The sequence below is a fragment of the Bison bison genome, unplaced genomic scaffold (genome assembly GCF_000754665.1).
Source record: "Bison bison bison isolate TAMUID 2011002044 unplaced genomic scaffold, Bison_UMD1.0 scf7180017864291, whole genome shotgun sequence".
Lineage (NCBI taxonomy): Eukaryota > Metazoa > Chordata > Mammalia > Artiodactyla > Bovidae > Bison > Bison bison.
Genome location: NW_011494863.1, coordinates 11507009 through 11522229, shown reverse-complemented (window position 1 = coordinate 11522229; position 15221 = coordinate 11507009). Strand labels below are relative to the sequence as shown.

General features: G+C 54.1%; 1 protein-coding gene across 1 annotated transcript in view; it reads right to left on the bottom strand.

Moving 5' to 3' along the window:
- The window catches only part of SLC6A7 (solute carrier family 6 (neurotransmitter transporter), member 7), a 20394-nt gene extending 5515 nt beyond the window's left edge, over nt 1–14879 (bottom strand). Inside the window, exons 1-13 of the mRNA XM_010850562.1 lie at nt 14691–14879; nt 9582–9765; nt 7817–7948; nt 7437–7671; nt 5642–5780; nt 4209–4343; nt 3213–3316; nt 2966–3090; nt 2151–2263; nt 1704–1835; nt 1111–1210; nt 818–918; nt 76–243 (exon numbers count right to left, since the gene is read on the bottom strand). Of these exons, the coding sequence (XP_010848864.1) occupies nt 76–243; nt 818–918; nt 1111–1210; nt 1704–1835; nt 2151–2263; nt 2966–3090; nt 3213–3316; nt 4209–4343; nt 5642–5780; nt 7437–7671; nt 7817–7948; nt 9582–9765; nt 14691–14723 (1701 nt within the window). The 5' untranslated portion in view covers nt 14724–14879. The remainder of the gene's footprint in view (nt 1–75; nt 244–817; nt 919–1110; nt 1211–1703; nt 1836–2150; nt 2264–2965; nt 3091–3212; nt 3317–4208; nt 4344–5641; nt 5781–7436; nt 7672–7816; nt 7949–9581; nt 9766–14690) is intronic.
- Between the last annotated feature and the right edge of the window lie 342 nt (nt 14880–15221).

The window sequence follows — 15221 nt, the reverse complement described above, 5'->3', positions numbered from 1 at the left end:
CTGCTCTAGAGGTTGGGTGCAGAGCAGGGCCATGGGGTTGGGGGCTGGGGGCAAGCAGGGGTGGGGCAGACTCACCTCCCAGAGCGAGCCCTCCTCTCGAAGCACGGCTACCAGCATGCCGGCTGGGATCATGAGGCAGGACAGCAGGCCCATCAGGATGCCCAGCAGCTCTGCCCAGGCTGGGAAGCGATAGCTGCCATACTCTGAGGGCTGGTACTTGACGATGCTATACACCAGCAGGGCCTGCAGGTGGGGGCTCCAGCGTCACAGAGGGCCTCGGGCAGGCCCCAGGGCTTGGGATAGCCCAGGTCTGAGCTACTGTAAAGCCTGAGATAGCTCAGCCCAAGGCCATCCCAAGGCCTGAGAGAGCCCAGCCCAGAGCCACCCAGTCTCTGAGAAAGCCCAGTCCGAAGCTATACCAGAACTTGAGCTGGCCCATCTTTGGAGCCTTTGCAAGTCCTGAGACAGTCCTGTCCAAAGCTGACCCAATGCCAAAGCCTGAGATGGCCTATCCCTGAGCTGCTCCAAATCCAAGGCTAAGAAGCACAGCCTCACCACCCCAGCCCTAAAGCTCTGAAGCCTAAGAAAGCCCCACTCATTCTGCCAATCAAACACAGGGCCAGGCCCAGCACAGCTACAAAAGCTGGGGACACCACGGGAGAGGGGAGTAGACCGGGATCCTGGTACTCATTCTATCCCCCAGCCCTGACAGAGGTCCACTGAGGGCTAGGGCAGTCCCCCTAGACTGAATGCCCAGAAGGGCCCTGCTCTCACCCCTGAGCCCCCAGCCAGCAGCCCTCCCTTCCACCCTGGTTACCAGGAGCGTGGATGGAGACAGGAACAGCCAGCAGGCCCTGAAGTAGAAGCCCGGCTTGAAGCCCAGCATCATGTGGATGTCCCGGCAGAACCTCTGGATGCCTGCACGGGGAAAGGAGGGGGAATGGCCCCACCCACAGCCCCACAAGCACCGTCAGCCCCTCCTCCACCCCAGTTGCCCCCACTGGAAACCCTGGCCCTTGGGACCAGGGACCCAGTGCAGGGGGGCTCCAGGGTAGACTCCCATTCTCCCACAGCTGGGAGCCTGACTCCACCTCCCACAGCCCCTCTCACCATACACCCGGGTGACGGCGAGGCACGTGGTGATCACCACCACCATCAGCCCGAAGCTGGCGCTGTAGTCGTCCAGAAGGACCAGCCAGTACATGCCCCCCTGGAACACAAGTCACAGCTCTGGAGTGCCCTCATCCCAGCCCCGATCCCCAGTGCTGCCCCTTCTCCAGGCAGGAAGAAGGGAGCTGGGAGCAGGCAGGCCAGTAGGGAGAGCAAGATGATAGAGTGCGACTGCTGTCTGCCTGCCAAGCCCTCTATACACACCATCCGATTTGAGTCTCACAAGCCTATAGCCTATATGTAGACCCCACTTTATCAGTGGGAAAACAGGCTCAGGGAGGTGAAGCCACTTGTCCTGAGGTCATTCATCAAGTGCAAGAATAAGCCTGGAAGACTTTTCAGACTCCAAAATCAGAACTCTGGGTCATAGGCCAAGCTGCTTCTTGAGAAAGAGGGTCTGGGGTGGACTAGCTTCCTCCCACAGAGGAAGAAGCAGGTAGCTTGGGGCGTGTTGGCCTGGCCACAGACAGCACTGCAGGTGTCTGCCCCAGCCTTGCCCACCAGCTGTCCGCCCACCCCACAGCACCACTCACATCCGTGGTGAGGACCAGCCCCATCAGGTACATGGCCACGCAGATGAGCCCCGAGAACACAGCCTTCTTGGGCCGAAGGTAGTACGGGAACTCGTCCGTAACAGCTGTCACGATGGTCTCCAAGAAGGCAAACTGGGGGGAGAAGGGGGCTCAGAGTTCTGCCCCCACCACACACATACAAACACACACAGAGAGGTACATCCCACAGATGCAGATACACGCACAACACACACATATCATACGCACATCACACATATCAGACATACAGAAACATCATGTGAAGACATACACAGACACACAGCCATACATTTCACACTGGACAGATACACACATAGATACACATACAGACAGAGACACCCACATCACACACGGATAACTCATGCAGCGAGGCGCACACACATCGCAGACGTGTACCACGAGGCACACCCACTGGCATGGGCAGCTCACCTGGCTATCCAAGCCGAGAGTCAGCAGCATGAAGAAGAACAGGAAGGACCAGAAGGGTGACAGAGGCAGCATGGTCATGGCCTGTGGGTAGACGACAAAGGCCAGGCCAGGGCCTGGGCCAAGGGCACACGGGGTCAGCAGCCTGGGGAACGTGGGGGCCCCGCATATGTACTTAAACACACATGATTACTACTTACACCCACTTGGGCCAAACCCAGAGATGTACACTCACTGCACACTTCCAACACTTTCTTAACTCCTAAGACACAGGCCAGCACACTGTCCGTGCTCCATAAACACAGGTGGATAAAAAAATGAATTAATAATGAGTACATGAGTAAACACAAGACCAAATATAAACCCTCATTTGAATATGCTTAAGTGCACAATCATTTGCATGAACAGTTCCACGTACACACACACTCAGATACTCCCATTGGTGCAAGATACTGATTCACAACATCATCCAAACCCTCAATTCACTCACACAGGCATCTCCATACAGGATGTGACTCATCTGGACAAGTAAGGCAAGTTCCTGAGATGTGACAAAACACCACAATCTCCTCCAGAAAGTCACTTCTCTCTAGACACAGGTTGATACATACTCATTTGCACACCCATCCTTTTGCACTTGAACACTCAGAAAACAGCTCAGACACATTCATTTGCATGCATGCTATGCATGCACACACACACACACACACACACACCATACCCATCCACAACCTTGCTGGTCCACGTATATGCTCACTTGCCCAGTCCAGCTGTGCCCGATGCACCCTCCACCCACCAGGGCCAGGCAGCCTGCCCACCTGCTTTGGCTACTTGGTCCACAGGTACACCCAGCTCCTGAGACATGTAGCCCAGCACGGAGAAGATGGCAAAGCCAGCCAAGATGCTGGTGATGGCGTTGCCCAGGGTGACAATGAAGGTGTCTCTGCCAGGAGAAGTCCAGGCACAGGCCAGGGTGAGTGGCCCCCGTCCTCACCCACGAGGCCCTCCCTGGAGAGCCACTCTCCTACCCACTCCAGCCGCCGGGGTCCGGGAGGCAGCACTGACCTATAGATGTTCTGGTGAAATGTGTTGTAGGAGGCAAAGGTGAGGAGCCCCCCGAAGCCCACACCCAGGGAATAGAAGATCTGAAGAGCAGCTTCAATCCACACCTGTGACAGGGAAAGATGCAGAGGGAGGGCAGAGAGGAGAGGTTGGCACACCGTGGTGCCCAGAAAGGGAAGGAGGTAGGGCGAGAGCCAGTTGACAGGCCCAGGCATGCTGTGATGAAGGACCTGGCTAGTGAGTGACAGCACCTGGGAGCAAGGCCTGCTCTAACACTGCAGGACTTGGTCAAGTTCCTTCCTCTCTCTGGGCCTCAGTTTCCCCATCTAGGATCTAGAAGATACTCTCTAAGCTTGGTCCAGTTCTGAAGAAAGTAGTGCCTTGTATAAATTTTCAGTAGATGTGTACTGACAATCAGCCCCTGTAACCCTTTTATTGCCTCTCGGAGTTGGAGGAACCTGGATTTGAATCCCAGTTCCCCCACTTTCAAGCTGTGTAGACTCTTCAGGCCAGTTACCTCTCCAGCCCTCATGTCCCCTGTCTGTACTGAGGGGATAGGAATGGTACCTGCCTCATAGGCTGGTGGTAAGGATCACATGACTACATTATGCACAATGCTAGAGCAGGGGCAGGCGTAGTCATCCACCAACAAATAAGAATGCTACCTGTCAGGACCATTTTTCTATTATTATTACTAATACCGTCCTTGGGTTTTACAGTCAGGTCTGGGAGGAAATCCCAACTCTGCTGCTCCCTAGCTGTGTGATCTGCTAATTCTTTTGGGCCTCAGTTTCTTCATCTGTAAAATGGGAGAATAACGTCTACTGCATAGGATCGTATATAGTAATAAAGGAAAAAGATACACAGTGCCAAGCACAGTGTCCGGTACAGGGGATTCACCATGTGGAAGATCCTCCCCCCACTCCCTTTCCCTAGGGAGTCTTCTTTCCACTCCCTAGCCTGACCTCTCCCTTTACATGCTGGCCTTGAGGGTCTCACCTTGGAAGATAACAGGTGGTGGAACTGAGGGGTGAGATAGAACTGGATGCCCTTCCAGGCCCCAGGGAGGGTGACTCCACGGACCAGCAGCATGAGCAGGATGAGGTAGGGGAACGTGGCCGTGAAATACACCACCTGAGAGACAGTAAATGGGGACAGAAGGGGGTGACCTTCTCTCTTCTCTCCTCCTCTCAGAAACCCCCATCTTACTGACTCACCTCCCCAACCTTCAGGTAGCCCAAGTTAGAAACAGCCACCATCTGTGATGCTCTCTTTCCTTCCCTCACTCCCACCACACATCGCTGCTTCCCAGGGCTGTTCCTACCCATCCACTCTCTCTCCCTCCCCCCACACAAACCCAGCCTGCATGGTCATCAGACATTGGACATGTCCAAATTCTCCTCTGTCCTGTCTCCACCTGTTCCCAAACCTCCAGCTTCATCCTCAGCAAACACCATCAAGTCCCAAGCCTCTCACTGCCTTGGCTTGCACCACGATGACCTCTCCTGGCTTTCTAATGGTCTCCATGCTTTCTTCTAATGGTTCTTTTCCTCATGGACAACATCTCAGCACTTTGCAGAGAGATAAGTTCTAATTTATAAATGATTGAGTAAACCACTCAGAAGGTTTCCAACTCCTGAAACAGCTCTATGGCCCTTCCTACCCTCCATAAGCTACAGTGGGCTTTGTCTTCCCAGCTTCTAGCTGGTCTTTTTCGCATAACAGTTGCCTGACTTTTCCACCTGGGGCTGTTTCAATTTCCAGCTCCAGGCCCAGCCAAGTAGAGCACTCCACCCTTCTGCCCAGGGTGACTGGTCCAGAGATGAGTCTAAGACCCATCTGTCCAGTGGGACTCAATTCTAGGATTTTTGAAACCTAGGGCAAGGGAGAACACTAAGTAGGAAAGATGTATGCCTGGAGTTGCTAGGGGCAAGCTCATGAAGAATGAAGCCTAAGAAGTCAACCTGGAGGAAAGCATTGCTGAGAGACCAAGAGAACAACATTCCTCATCTGAACCGCTAGATCCAGCTGTGCCTGAAGCAGGCCCTCTGGACTTTCCAGCTGAGTGTGATAACTGGGTTCTAGTCCTTGCATTTCAAAGAGTTGTGACTCTTGCGCACCCTCCAGGCATTCAACAAACACTTGCTGAGCTTCTCCAAAGTGCCAAGCACTAGATTAGGATACAAGCTTGAATAACAGGTCCTGCCCTTGGCATGTTTCTAGTCTAGTGAACCAGCTTGGCCGCCATCCGGCCCCATCTCCACGTCTTTCTTCAGGCAGCGCCTCCCCCTTCCCCAGTCTCAATGTCCTCTCCCTTCCCCTCTTCCCAGCTGAAGTCCATTCGTCCTCTCAGGCTCAGCCTACACCCTGCCTCCTCCAGGAAGCCCTCGCCGTTCCCAGCCTCTCAGGCCTCCAGGGCCTCCCAGCTTCACCTTGCCCGAGGACTTCACACCCTTGAGGATACAGAGGAACACGATGACCCAGGCGAGCAGCAGGCAAAGGCAGAGGTTCCAGCGGATGTACCCGGGACTTCCGATGCCCTGGCTTCCTTGGATGTGGAGGACGTAGCGGCTGTGGGGGACAAGGCCTGAATGTTCTCTGGTCACCTTGCCATGCTCCACAGACATGGAGTGAAGCTGTGACCAGCCCACAAGCCTATCTGGCTATTCTCTGTTTGATTCCTCTCCGTCCTTCTCTGATCAGCTCTGCACCCAGGAGCTGGGCCTCTAGAGACACTATCACCCAGGCTCCTTCCTCTTCAGTTTCCACAGGGGTCTGGCTAATGGGAGGCAACAGCAGGAGACTGGATGATGCGTTCGGGTATTTATGCACATGTGTGTATACATATGTAAGCATGCACGCCACACACCATCAGAGGGTGTGGCTGTGACTCCCGTTTCTACAGCACAGCTCTGGCTAGGGGGCCCTTCCTCTGAGGCTTTCAGTCTCCCCTGATTCTGATAGCACTTGCCTCCTTGCCTCGGGGTGCTATGACTGTCCCTCTTGCTAGTCCCTGGTGCCTCACATTTCCATGTGGATCCCCTCACCCCTGTGAAGTCTCTCCACTCACTCAACTCTCTTCAGTGAAGCCCTGTGACAGTGCCATCTGCTTCCTGCCTGCTCCCCAAGTGATGCAGCAGGCCACGGTGTTGCCATGGAGACCCTAGGCTGCTGCCAGTGACCATGTCATGTTCTTTGGCTTTTAGTTGCAGACCCAAGCCTGTCCTTCCCCACTGGTCAGACATATTCCTCCGCAGGTGCAGACACTTTAGATTCATTTCAAATGGACAAATGAATGAACTATGTAATAAATGCAGGTTGGAGGCTAAAACAATTAAAAACATGGGGCTCATTTGGGAGAAAACCCCTAAGAGTAGCCTTTTGCAAGCAAAGGGTTATGGTTATCTGGTCTGTGTCCTCTGGTCAGCCAATGGTCCCTACCTAGGAACAAGGCAACTCTAGAATGTTCCAGAACAGGATCAAGCATCAGGAGGCCTTGATTCTAGTACTGCCTCTGCCAGTAAGTACTGAGCAAGCCTCCGGGCTTGTTTTCTCAGCTATAAAGTGGGACTTAGGGACAGGCCAATGGGCAGTGATGCCCTTCTGACCCCCACCACTCACAGTGGCTTGCGATGTGGCTGGTTCTGAGTTAACTGTGTCCTTCTCAAGCAACCCTTTACTCTCCTAGAGTTTCCTCTCTCCTTTTAGACTAACCCGAGCTGGTCCTGTTGACCCTGGTCTCTGCTAAGTGTTTTGCCTACTAATATATCCGGCGCTCAATAATCACAGATTGAATAAATAAATGAGTAACTGACTGATTCCATCCTATGAAGCAGGGACTCTTACTACCCCTTGTACAGAGGAGGAAACTGAGGCTCCAGATGTTGACAATGACTTATCATCAGCATCATTACTATCAGCTAGCATTTACTGAGCACTCACTATCCACCAGGCTGAGCGGCACAATTTATATGCCTTCTTTCCTTTAACCCTCACAGTAGCCTTCAGATACTATCACACCTGATTCAAAGATAAAGCATCACAAACCAAATAAATTGTTCAAGGCCACACAGCTGGTCAGGTGAAGAACTGGGGTTAGAACTCAGAGTCCATCCAACACAGCACCTGAACTCAACCTTTGAGGTGCATGTAGAGCCCCATAGGAGCATGGGCACAATCCTGCCCCCTGCCCCTCCCCGACTGCTGCTGGGCCAGCAGGGGCCTGACCTCCAGTACTCCTCGCTGGGGCTGACAGTGCTGGTGAGGTTGAGGGGCAGGGCCCCGTTGCCGTCCTTGGAGCCTCTGTGCTCGAGGCAGAGGTCTGTGTTCCACCAGTTGCCACAGTGTTCCCAGGGCAGGTTGCTGGTGAGGGAGGCGAAGAGGTAGAAGAGGACGTAGGCGATAATCATGTTGTAGTAGATGGCCACTAGGCCCACGATGAGCAGCATGGCCGCGCCGGCACCTGGATGCGGGAGGGGCGGCCTTCAGGCCAAGGAAGCCGTCCCCTTTCTAGATTTCACCTCCCTCTCTGCCTAGAGGGCAGAGAGTAGGGGGCAACCTCCCTGCCTCCCTCAGGCTTTCAACACCGCCCCCCGCCAAGGCCTCACCTTTGAAGAGCGGGCTGATTTTCCAGACGGCCAGGGGTCCCAGACTGGAGAACTGGCCCAGAGAGAGCTCGAGGAAGAAGAGGGGGATGCCGCAGATGGCCAGCATGAGGAAGTAGGGCACGAGGAAGGCGCCTGCAAGGAGGAGGAAGGGTAGGGAAGGTCTAGGGATGGGCGGTCAGCTCCCCTGAAAGCCTAGCTCTAGCCCCACCCCCTCCCATGACTGGCAGGCACCTTCACTTCTCATGTGGGGCTGGGCACTGCGGGACTGTCTTCTTTTCTGCCAGGAGATCACTGAGGGCCAAGTGGACATATGGGGATTTACTTACTTCTGTAGCCCTAGTGCCCAGGCCAGGACTAGGCTCAGATCAGACACGTAGTGAATGAGTGCATTCCCTGCCAGATAAAGTACAAACTCCTCAGTACAGAAATCGATGACCTTTAGAATCTGGCTCCTGTCTACCTGCTCCTCCCCTCCTCCCAATGCCACCTCAGATGCTTGTGGCTGCCACCTGTGGTCGCCTGTGCCCAGCATCCGTCTTCCTTTTCTTCTCATACTAGCAGCTAGCTCCTTTACAGGACTGCCCACCACCATATGGCTCTGGAAGGGCTGCCAGTCACACCAGCCAACCCCTGCCCACCCTTTCTGGGCACATATCCCAAGGCAGGCCAGTTAGAGACCTTCCCTGCAATTCAACATAGATTCATTCAGAGGGAACAGTTCTGAGGAGGAAGTCATTCCATAGTTGTCTTTGGCCACCCCCGGCACACCTGTAGGGAGGAAGTCTGATCCAGGGAAAAATGAGGTCAGCCCACAGAGAGAAAAAGCCTTGGGAACCGGGGAGAGGGAGGACAGACCACTGTGGCCATCCCTGAGTTCTCAGAGCTTCAGAGGCTAGCACTCATCCCATACTTCCCCGTCGTCCCAGTTCATCTTGTCCTCGCTTCATCTAGTTTTCCTTGCATTTCTGTTGCTCTGCCAATATGTGCTTCTTTAAGGAGTTTGGTAGAGATGGGAGGAGACACGCAGTGCTGGCAGGGACAGATTGCTCCGGAGATGATAACCCTGGGGTGGAACGTTGGGTCGCCAGCGTGTGACCTTGGGCAAGGAACCTGGCCTCTCCAAGCACAGTTGCCTCATCAAGACAACAGTGCCCATCCAGGTGGTTGTCATCAGGGTTAAGTGAGGCAGGCCTGGGGCCTGGCAGATGGTGAGTGCTCAACCCCAGCTATTGGTGGTGAGACTTAGAATAGCCACTTGATGAAGAAGCAGGGACAGAGAATTTAAGATGGAAAAGATGTTGTGTTTGCAGCTTGAAAGGAAGGAACCAAGAGGCAAAGCTAGATTGAAGATTTAAGAACCCAGGAGTAACTGATTGATGGAGTGACGTTCCAAGGGAGGTGAGGTGGGAGAGAAAGGAATGTGGAGAATACTGAGAGCGCAGTAACCACTGACAGGCAGATACAGACCTTTATCACAAAGTGGAGGCAGCCCCCTCTGCCCATCACTCAGGGCCCAGGGAGTGCCAAGGCTTAGGGAGAGAACTGAGTGAGTATCCACCCTGGGGATGAGAGAGGAAGGAAGGGACTGGGAGAGGAAAAGGGATGAGGCAGGGTGAGCTCCTACTTCCAGCCCAGGTCACCACTTTCAACTAATTCAGCCCAGGGTCACATAGGAGACCGTGGCCAAGGTCACTTAAAACCTCACTCCACCCTGAGCCTTGGTCCTCTGGCCTCGACACCCCTCATGCAGGCATCAGGCTCATACCTCCTCCATTGGTATAGGCTCGATAGGGAAAACGCCAGACGTTCCCCAGGCCGACACAGTAGCCAATGCAGGACAGCAGGAAGTCCAGCTTGCCTGTCCAGTTCCCCCGGTCTGCGGCAAAGTCCACGTCCAGGTCTACATCGCCCTGGTCGCTTGGGGTCATTAGCAGGTCTGGGGTGACAGGCTGCCAGTAAGAGACACCAAAGAGGTGAGACAGAAAGGTGAGGCCAGGTTGAACTGGGACCCCCACCCCCCACCTCCATCTCGAATAAGAATATGAACTCAAACAGGGCTAATTGCAAAGAACTCTATTGGTTCAGATAATCAACTGCTCTCACTGTTAACCTGGGCTGACACGCTAGCAGGCAGGAGCTCCTCAAGATTTCAGGTGACTACAAACTTTTTAGAGTAGTAGGGTGGCTCTGGCACTAAGAAAGCTACCTTAATCTTAGTTTGGCTAACACAGAGGTCAAATCCAGTGATGGTCCTATTTTGATGATGATCTTAATGACAGTTACCATACGTGAGCACTTATCATGCACTCACTGTGCGAAACGTTTTACTCACATTACCTGGTTTCATTCCCAAAACAATTCTGAGAGCTAGGTACAAACAGAGGTACGTGCATACTCAATTGTGTCCAACTCTTTGCGACACCATGAACTGTAGCCTGCCAGGCTCCTCTGTCTATGGAGATTCTCCAGGCAATAATACTGGAATGGGTTGCCATTTCTTCCTCCAGGGGATCTTCCCCACACAGGGATTGAACCTGTGTCTCCTGCATTGGCAGGCTGATTCTTTACCACTGAGCCACCTGGGAATCTCTGAGAGCTAAGTATTCATCAAAGGGAAACTGAGGCTCAAAGAGGTATCAATGACACATCCAGAGTTTTTACAAGGCTGACTAGTGGGAGAACTAGGTCTCCAGTCCAGACTTCCTAATGCTGAAGCCCAGATCGTCAATCACCCAATGCTGGAGTTCTGCTACTCCATTCTGAGTGCTGTATTTTAAGAACAATACCAGCAGTTTGGAGCATGTGCACAAAGCAGGTGGCTGGACTGGAGCATGTTCAGGAAAAGCAGTTACAGGAGGACAAGAGGAAGAAGTGGGCCCTTAACATAGAAAGGATGGGGAGTGGAGGGAATGTGGGCTCCCTTGGGTTTAGATGTATGCTGTGTGGCTCAAAGAGGCCTGCTGAGGACTATGAATTTTAGTTCCGAAGCAGGAAGAAGCTACTGAAGCCCCAGTCTATCTAAGGAAGTTGTGACCTTCCTGTCTCTGGAGGAGAGATGCTTGCACAGAGGGGAATGGGAACCAACTGTCCCTAAGATCCCCTCCCATAATTTGAGGAGGGTGGAGAAGTTCACTGGGCATCCTCCCTTTAGGCTGGGGCTGGGAGATGGAGGCCTTCCTCAGGGTTCTTGGAATCCTGGCCCAAGGGATGTGAGGTAGCGTGTCCGTGAGTTGTCTGGGCTTTGGACCCGGAAGGAAGCCCAAAGTCCCCAGCATCTAAAATTCACACAGCAGCTCCCAGAAGTGCCTCTGGGAATGGGGCAGGAGAAAAGGGGCAGTTAGATCTTTTCTGCTTGACTCGGAAAGCCATGTCCCATGTAGAGGAGAACAGAGCTGCAAAGAAGGCAGGTTATCAAATAGCGTCATGGTTTTCAGAGAGGAAAAAGGACCTCCTGCTTCCTGCCGAGGAACGACCACGGGAAGCAGTGAGTCCACTAGACTGGACGTCAGGAGATGATGGTTCTCACCCCAGGTCTGTGCCAATTCACTATTCAACCTTAGGAAAGACTCTTCTGAGCCTTAATTTCCCCATATGGACACTGAGGAGATTTCCAAAAACAAATCACTTGAAATGTTTGTAGATGTTTGAGGGAACAAGGGATTTTTTATTCAAAAAAGTTTGGGGAAAGCTGGGTTATCACAAGGTAAAACAGGTTTCTTTGTTGCAGGACTTGTCATATCCTTTAATGGGCCACCATGCATTGTGACTCTCCAAGTAGGGACTAGAACAGACAAGTATCCTCCAATTCTACTTAAGAAAAGGGTTTCAAGGAGCTAGCATGCTGGGATATACTTGGCAGAAATGCAGGTTTAGATAATCTTTAGTTAGTAGTCTTCTGGCTCTGATGATCTGTGAGGCAGGATTCACCAAGGAGACTTCACTGCAGTGGTCACGAATCAGATCAGGTCCAAGCACAGGGATTCAGCAAACAGCTACTACCCGATTTGTTTTATCTCCTAAAATTGCCCTTCCTGGCACCAGCCCAAGGAGGTGTCTACATAAACATCAGGTGACAGAGGAAACTTTGCTGGTGACTTGTCATCTGAGCAGTGCTAGGATGAAGATGGTGAAAGGAGGGTCCAGGTGTCACAGGACTGGAGGTTTCTGGCTGCTGTGGCAGAATGGCAGAAACGTGGTAACAGCATTGGGCCCTCGGTGATAATGACAGCCGTGGTGGTGGTCCTGCCTGAGGCTGGCTATTGGCCAGAGGGGCAGTGGTGATGGGGGCAGCCTAGCATGATTATGGGTGATGGTGACAATGAGGAAGAGCATGAAAAGCTGCTTTTCAAGTAACGGGGCTCTAAGGGTTGAAACCAGTATGTTGCTGGTAATTTCTTAGCTGTGATCTCAAACATGCTGGGGTGAGGGTAGCAGCAGTTCCCTGACCTGTATGAAATCCACCTCTTCCCTCTGATTCCCCTTTCTCTCTCCAGCTGAATGGGTTTCAGCCGTCTGGAGCCACTCCCTCCCAAGTGAGCTCTAAGAGGGGTAGGGTAGCAGCCATTGACACTGGCCCCTGGTATTGGATGGGGAGGAAGGCCTGACACCCTGTGAATCCCCAGTCCTATTCAGGCCAGCTGGCAGGAGGGCCCGATAATGAGGTTCCCCTGATACCTCCTGAGAAGCTGCTGCCCTTTCTGTGTTCACAGAGCGGTCCTGGCTCTCTGTTTCCATGGTGACAAGAGTTTCAAGAGCAGGATGCTGTCAGCTCCTCCCCCAATCAGAGGGAAACCTGCTTCTGCTCCAGGGACAGAGGATGGGGTCCTCCAAAGCTAAGCCAATCCAAAACCCATGTGGTACCTCCATCTCAACCATGGGGTAGATCCCAGGGGGCTGGCACAGCAAGGATGGAACTAATTGAAAGACAGGAAAGCAACCAAATCAATGGGGCAGGCTGGAAGCTTAATGAGTAGCTTCACACTTCTGCCTGAATGTGAGGCTCCCACCCCTGATCTCCCCGCTCCCCACCCAGAGTCACGGAGGAACACAAATCTGAGCTTGCCAGATCCACACCCCTCTTTTGGGGACCAGCAAATGTAGTGACCAGCAGCAGCAGGTCTGGGAGAGGTAGGATTTCCCAAGCCAAGGCTCTCATACCTTCTTCAGGATGAGAGAAACAATAGGAATCTGGAGTCTGACTTCATCATTGTGCAGATGAGGAAATAAGTTTCAGAGGAGAAGGGGTGAGCTCAAGGTCAAATGGTAAGTTAAGGGCAGAGCAAAGCCAGGACCCAGACCCCCGACTCTCAGTAGTATGCTCCTCTCTGAACAACACCATTCCTTTGCCACACTTGGTACTTCCTCACTCCCTGCCCACTTCCCTTAAAGACCAAGAGAAGGGACCCTGAGGCCAAGGGCCCCACCCCTGCCCTGTTGGTTTTAGGTTGCTCAGTTTAACCTTTAGGAAAGCAGTAAGTTGCACCCCTCTGTGCCTCAGTTTCCTTGTCTATAAATGGGGGATAATAAGACCCATCTCCCAGAATTGTTGGAGAATTACTTGAGATAAGGTTTCACACAACATGGGTATTTACATAATGAGTGGCCTTGTGCCAGTGAGGGGCAGGGGCTCTTGTGAGGAGGGAGAGGAAGGAGGAGAGAGTAAGATGGAAAAGAACAGCGGCTGGACTTAAGACCCAAAAGACCCACAAATGACCCTAAGAAGTCACTCATGTCAGTAAATAAAAAGAACCCATTTATCACAGTAGTTCCACACTCAGCTGTCCAAGGGCAGAGAGCTTGAATGAGTACATGTTGGGGGTGAGGGTGTGGCTTGTGGGAGAGGGGACAGTCAACAACACCAGCTGCTGTGAGTTCATGGTGTCCCCCCACCCCAGGACTGGGGGGGGCTGCTTTGGTGCCCCTCACTTGGGACAGAGCAGCAATGGTCCAGGTTAGAGAACATACTTCCCCAAAGTCACGGGGTAAGTGGCATTTGCAGAAACACTATCCAGGAGTTTGGACTCCTTGGTTAATACTGGTACTTTTAAGCCCAAAGCCAGAAACTTCCCCCAAGACTCTCCCTTCTCATGCACTTGCAACTTGGCTGGGAGGTCCAACCCCAAGGACAAGGTGGGGAGAGGCTAAGGTCTGGGCCCAGGAATACAGAGACTTGGCCTCCTCTCTCATGCCAGCTTCCACCCCACCTCCCGAGCTGTGGGGTCTTGCATTTCTTCCCTCCTTGCCTTTGCCTCCCTTGTGTCCTGCTGAGGGGCAGCCTGGGGTCTTAGCAGGGAAGCTAAAGCTGCCAGGAGAACGAAGCCGATGGGGAGGAGGAGGTGGTGGGTGCTGCAGGGCAGGAGCACCTGCAGGAAACCAGAGTGCCCCTGCTGGCTCCCTGAGGCTGCTTCAGTGTAGACTGCACAGATAAGGACCAGGTCCAAGCCCCCCACCCCCATTAACCCAGCTCAAGGCTGTCTCAGCTATTCCAGCATCCCCCACTCCCCTAATTAGCTCCTGGGGGAAAGGGATGCAGGTACTGGGGAGGGGCGAGTGCCTAGCCCCGGCACCCCTACCTCCCGCCTCCTGTGGCTGCAGACACCTGTTCGCAGAACTTAGCCCAATGAACCCTAGCCTCTCCCCGCCTCCCCTCCCCCTCTTCCGCCGTCACACTGCATCCGGACCCCCAGATGGGGAAGGCCACCCCTCCCCACCCCGCGCAGACCGTGACCCCACCCCTCCCTGCAATCCAGCTCAGCCGGCCTCCCCCACAGCCCTGAGCCGAGTGTAGGTGTCCTCGCCAACCCTCCCAGGGGGCTCGAGAGGGGGCGGGCTTCTGCATCCCTCCCTCAGGTGCGTCCCTGACCTCGTGCCCTACCTTGCGAAGGTGAGCTCCCTGGAGCTTCTTCATCTTGGAAGGCAGGTCGCTAGGGCTTCCCAGCTTGGCTTTTCCTGAGCGCAGAGAGCGGGCGAGGGAGCAAGAGATCGTGCCGCTGGCCGGCTGCCGCGCCTTGGCCTCCGCGACTCCCGCACACCGGCTGGGGGGCCGCGGGCGCAGGCGCTGCCGTCTGCTGCCGGCGTGGGCGCGGGCTGGGCGCTGCAAACGCCCTGCCTCTCCCTGCGCAGCGCCCGAGGCTGGGGAGGGGTGCACCGCTGAGCCGGTGTAGACTCCCAGACTGATGGGCTGACTGATGGACCGAGGGAGGAGGGGAGGGCGGAGGGGGGGTGGGGGTGGGGAGGGGATGCGCACCCCCGCAAGCAGAGCTGCGGATTGGAGGGGCCCGAGCGCGTGAGGAGGGGAGTCTAGGAAGGAAGCCCTCGGTGTTGAGGCCTCAGCTGTCGCCCCCTGCGTGACCTTGGGCAAGTACCCTGCCCTCTCTGGGCCTCCCTCTCCCTAGCTGGGCAATGA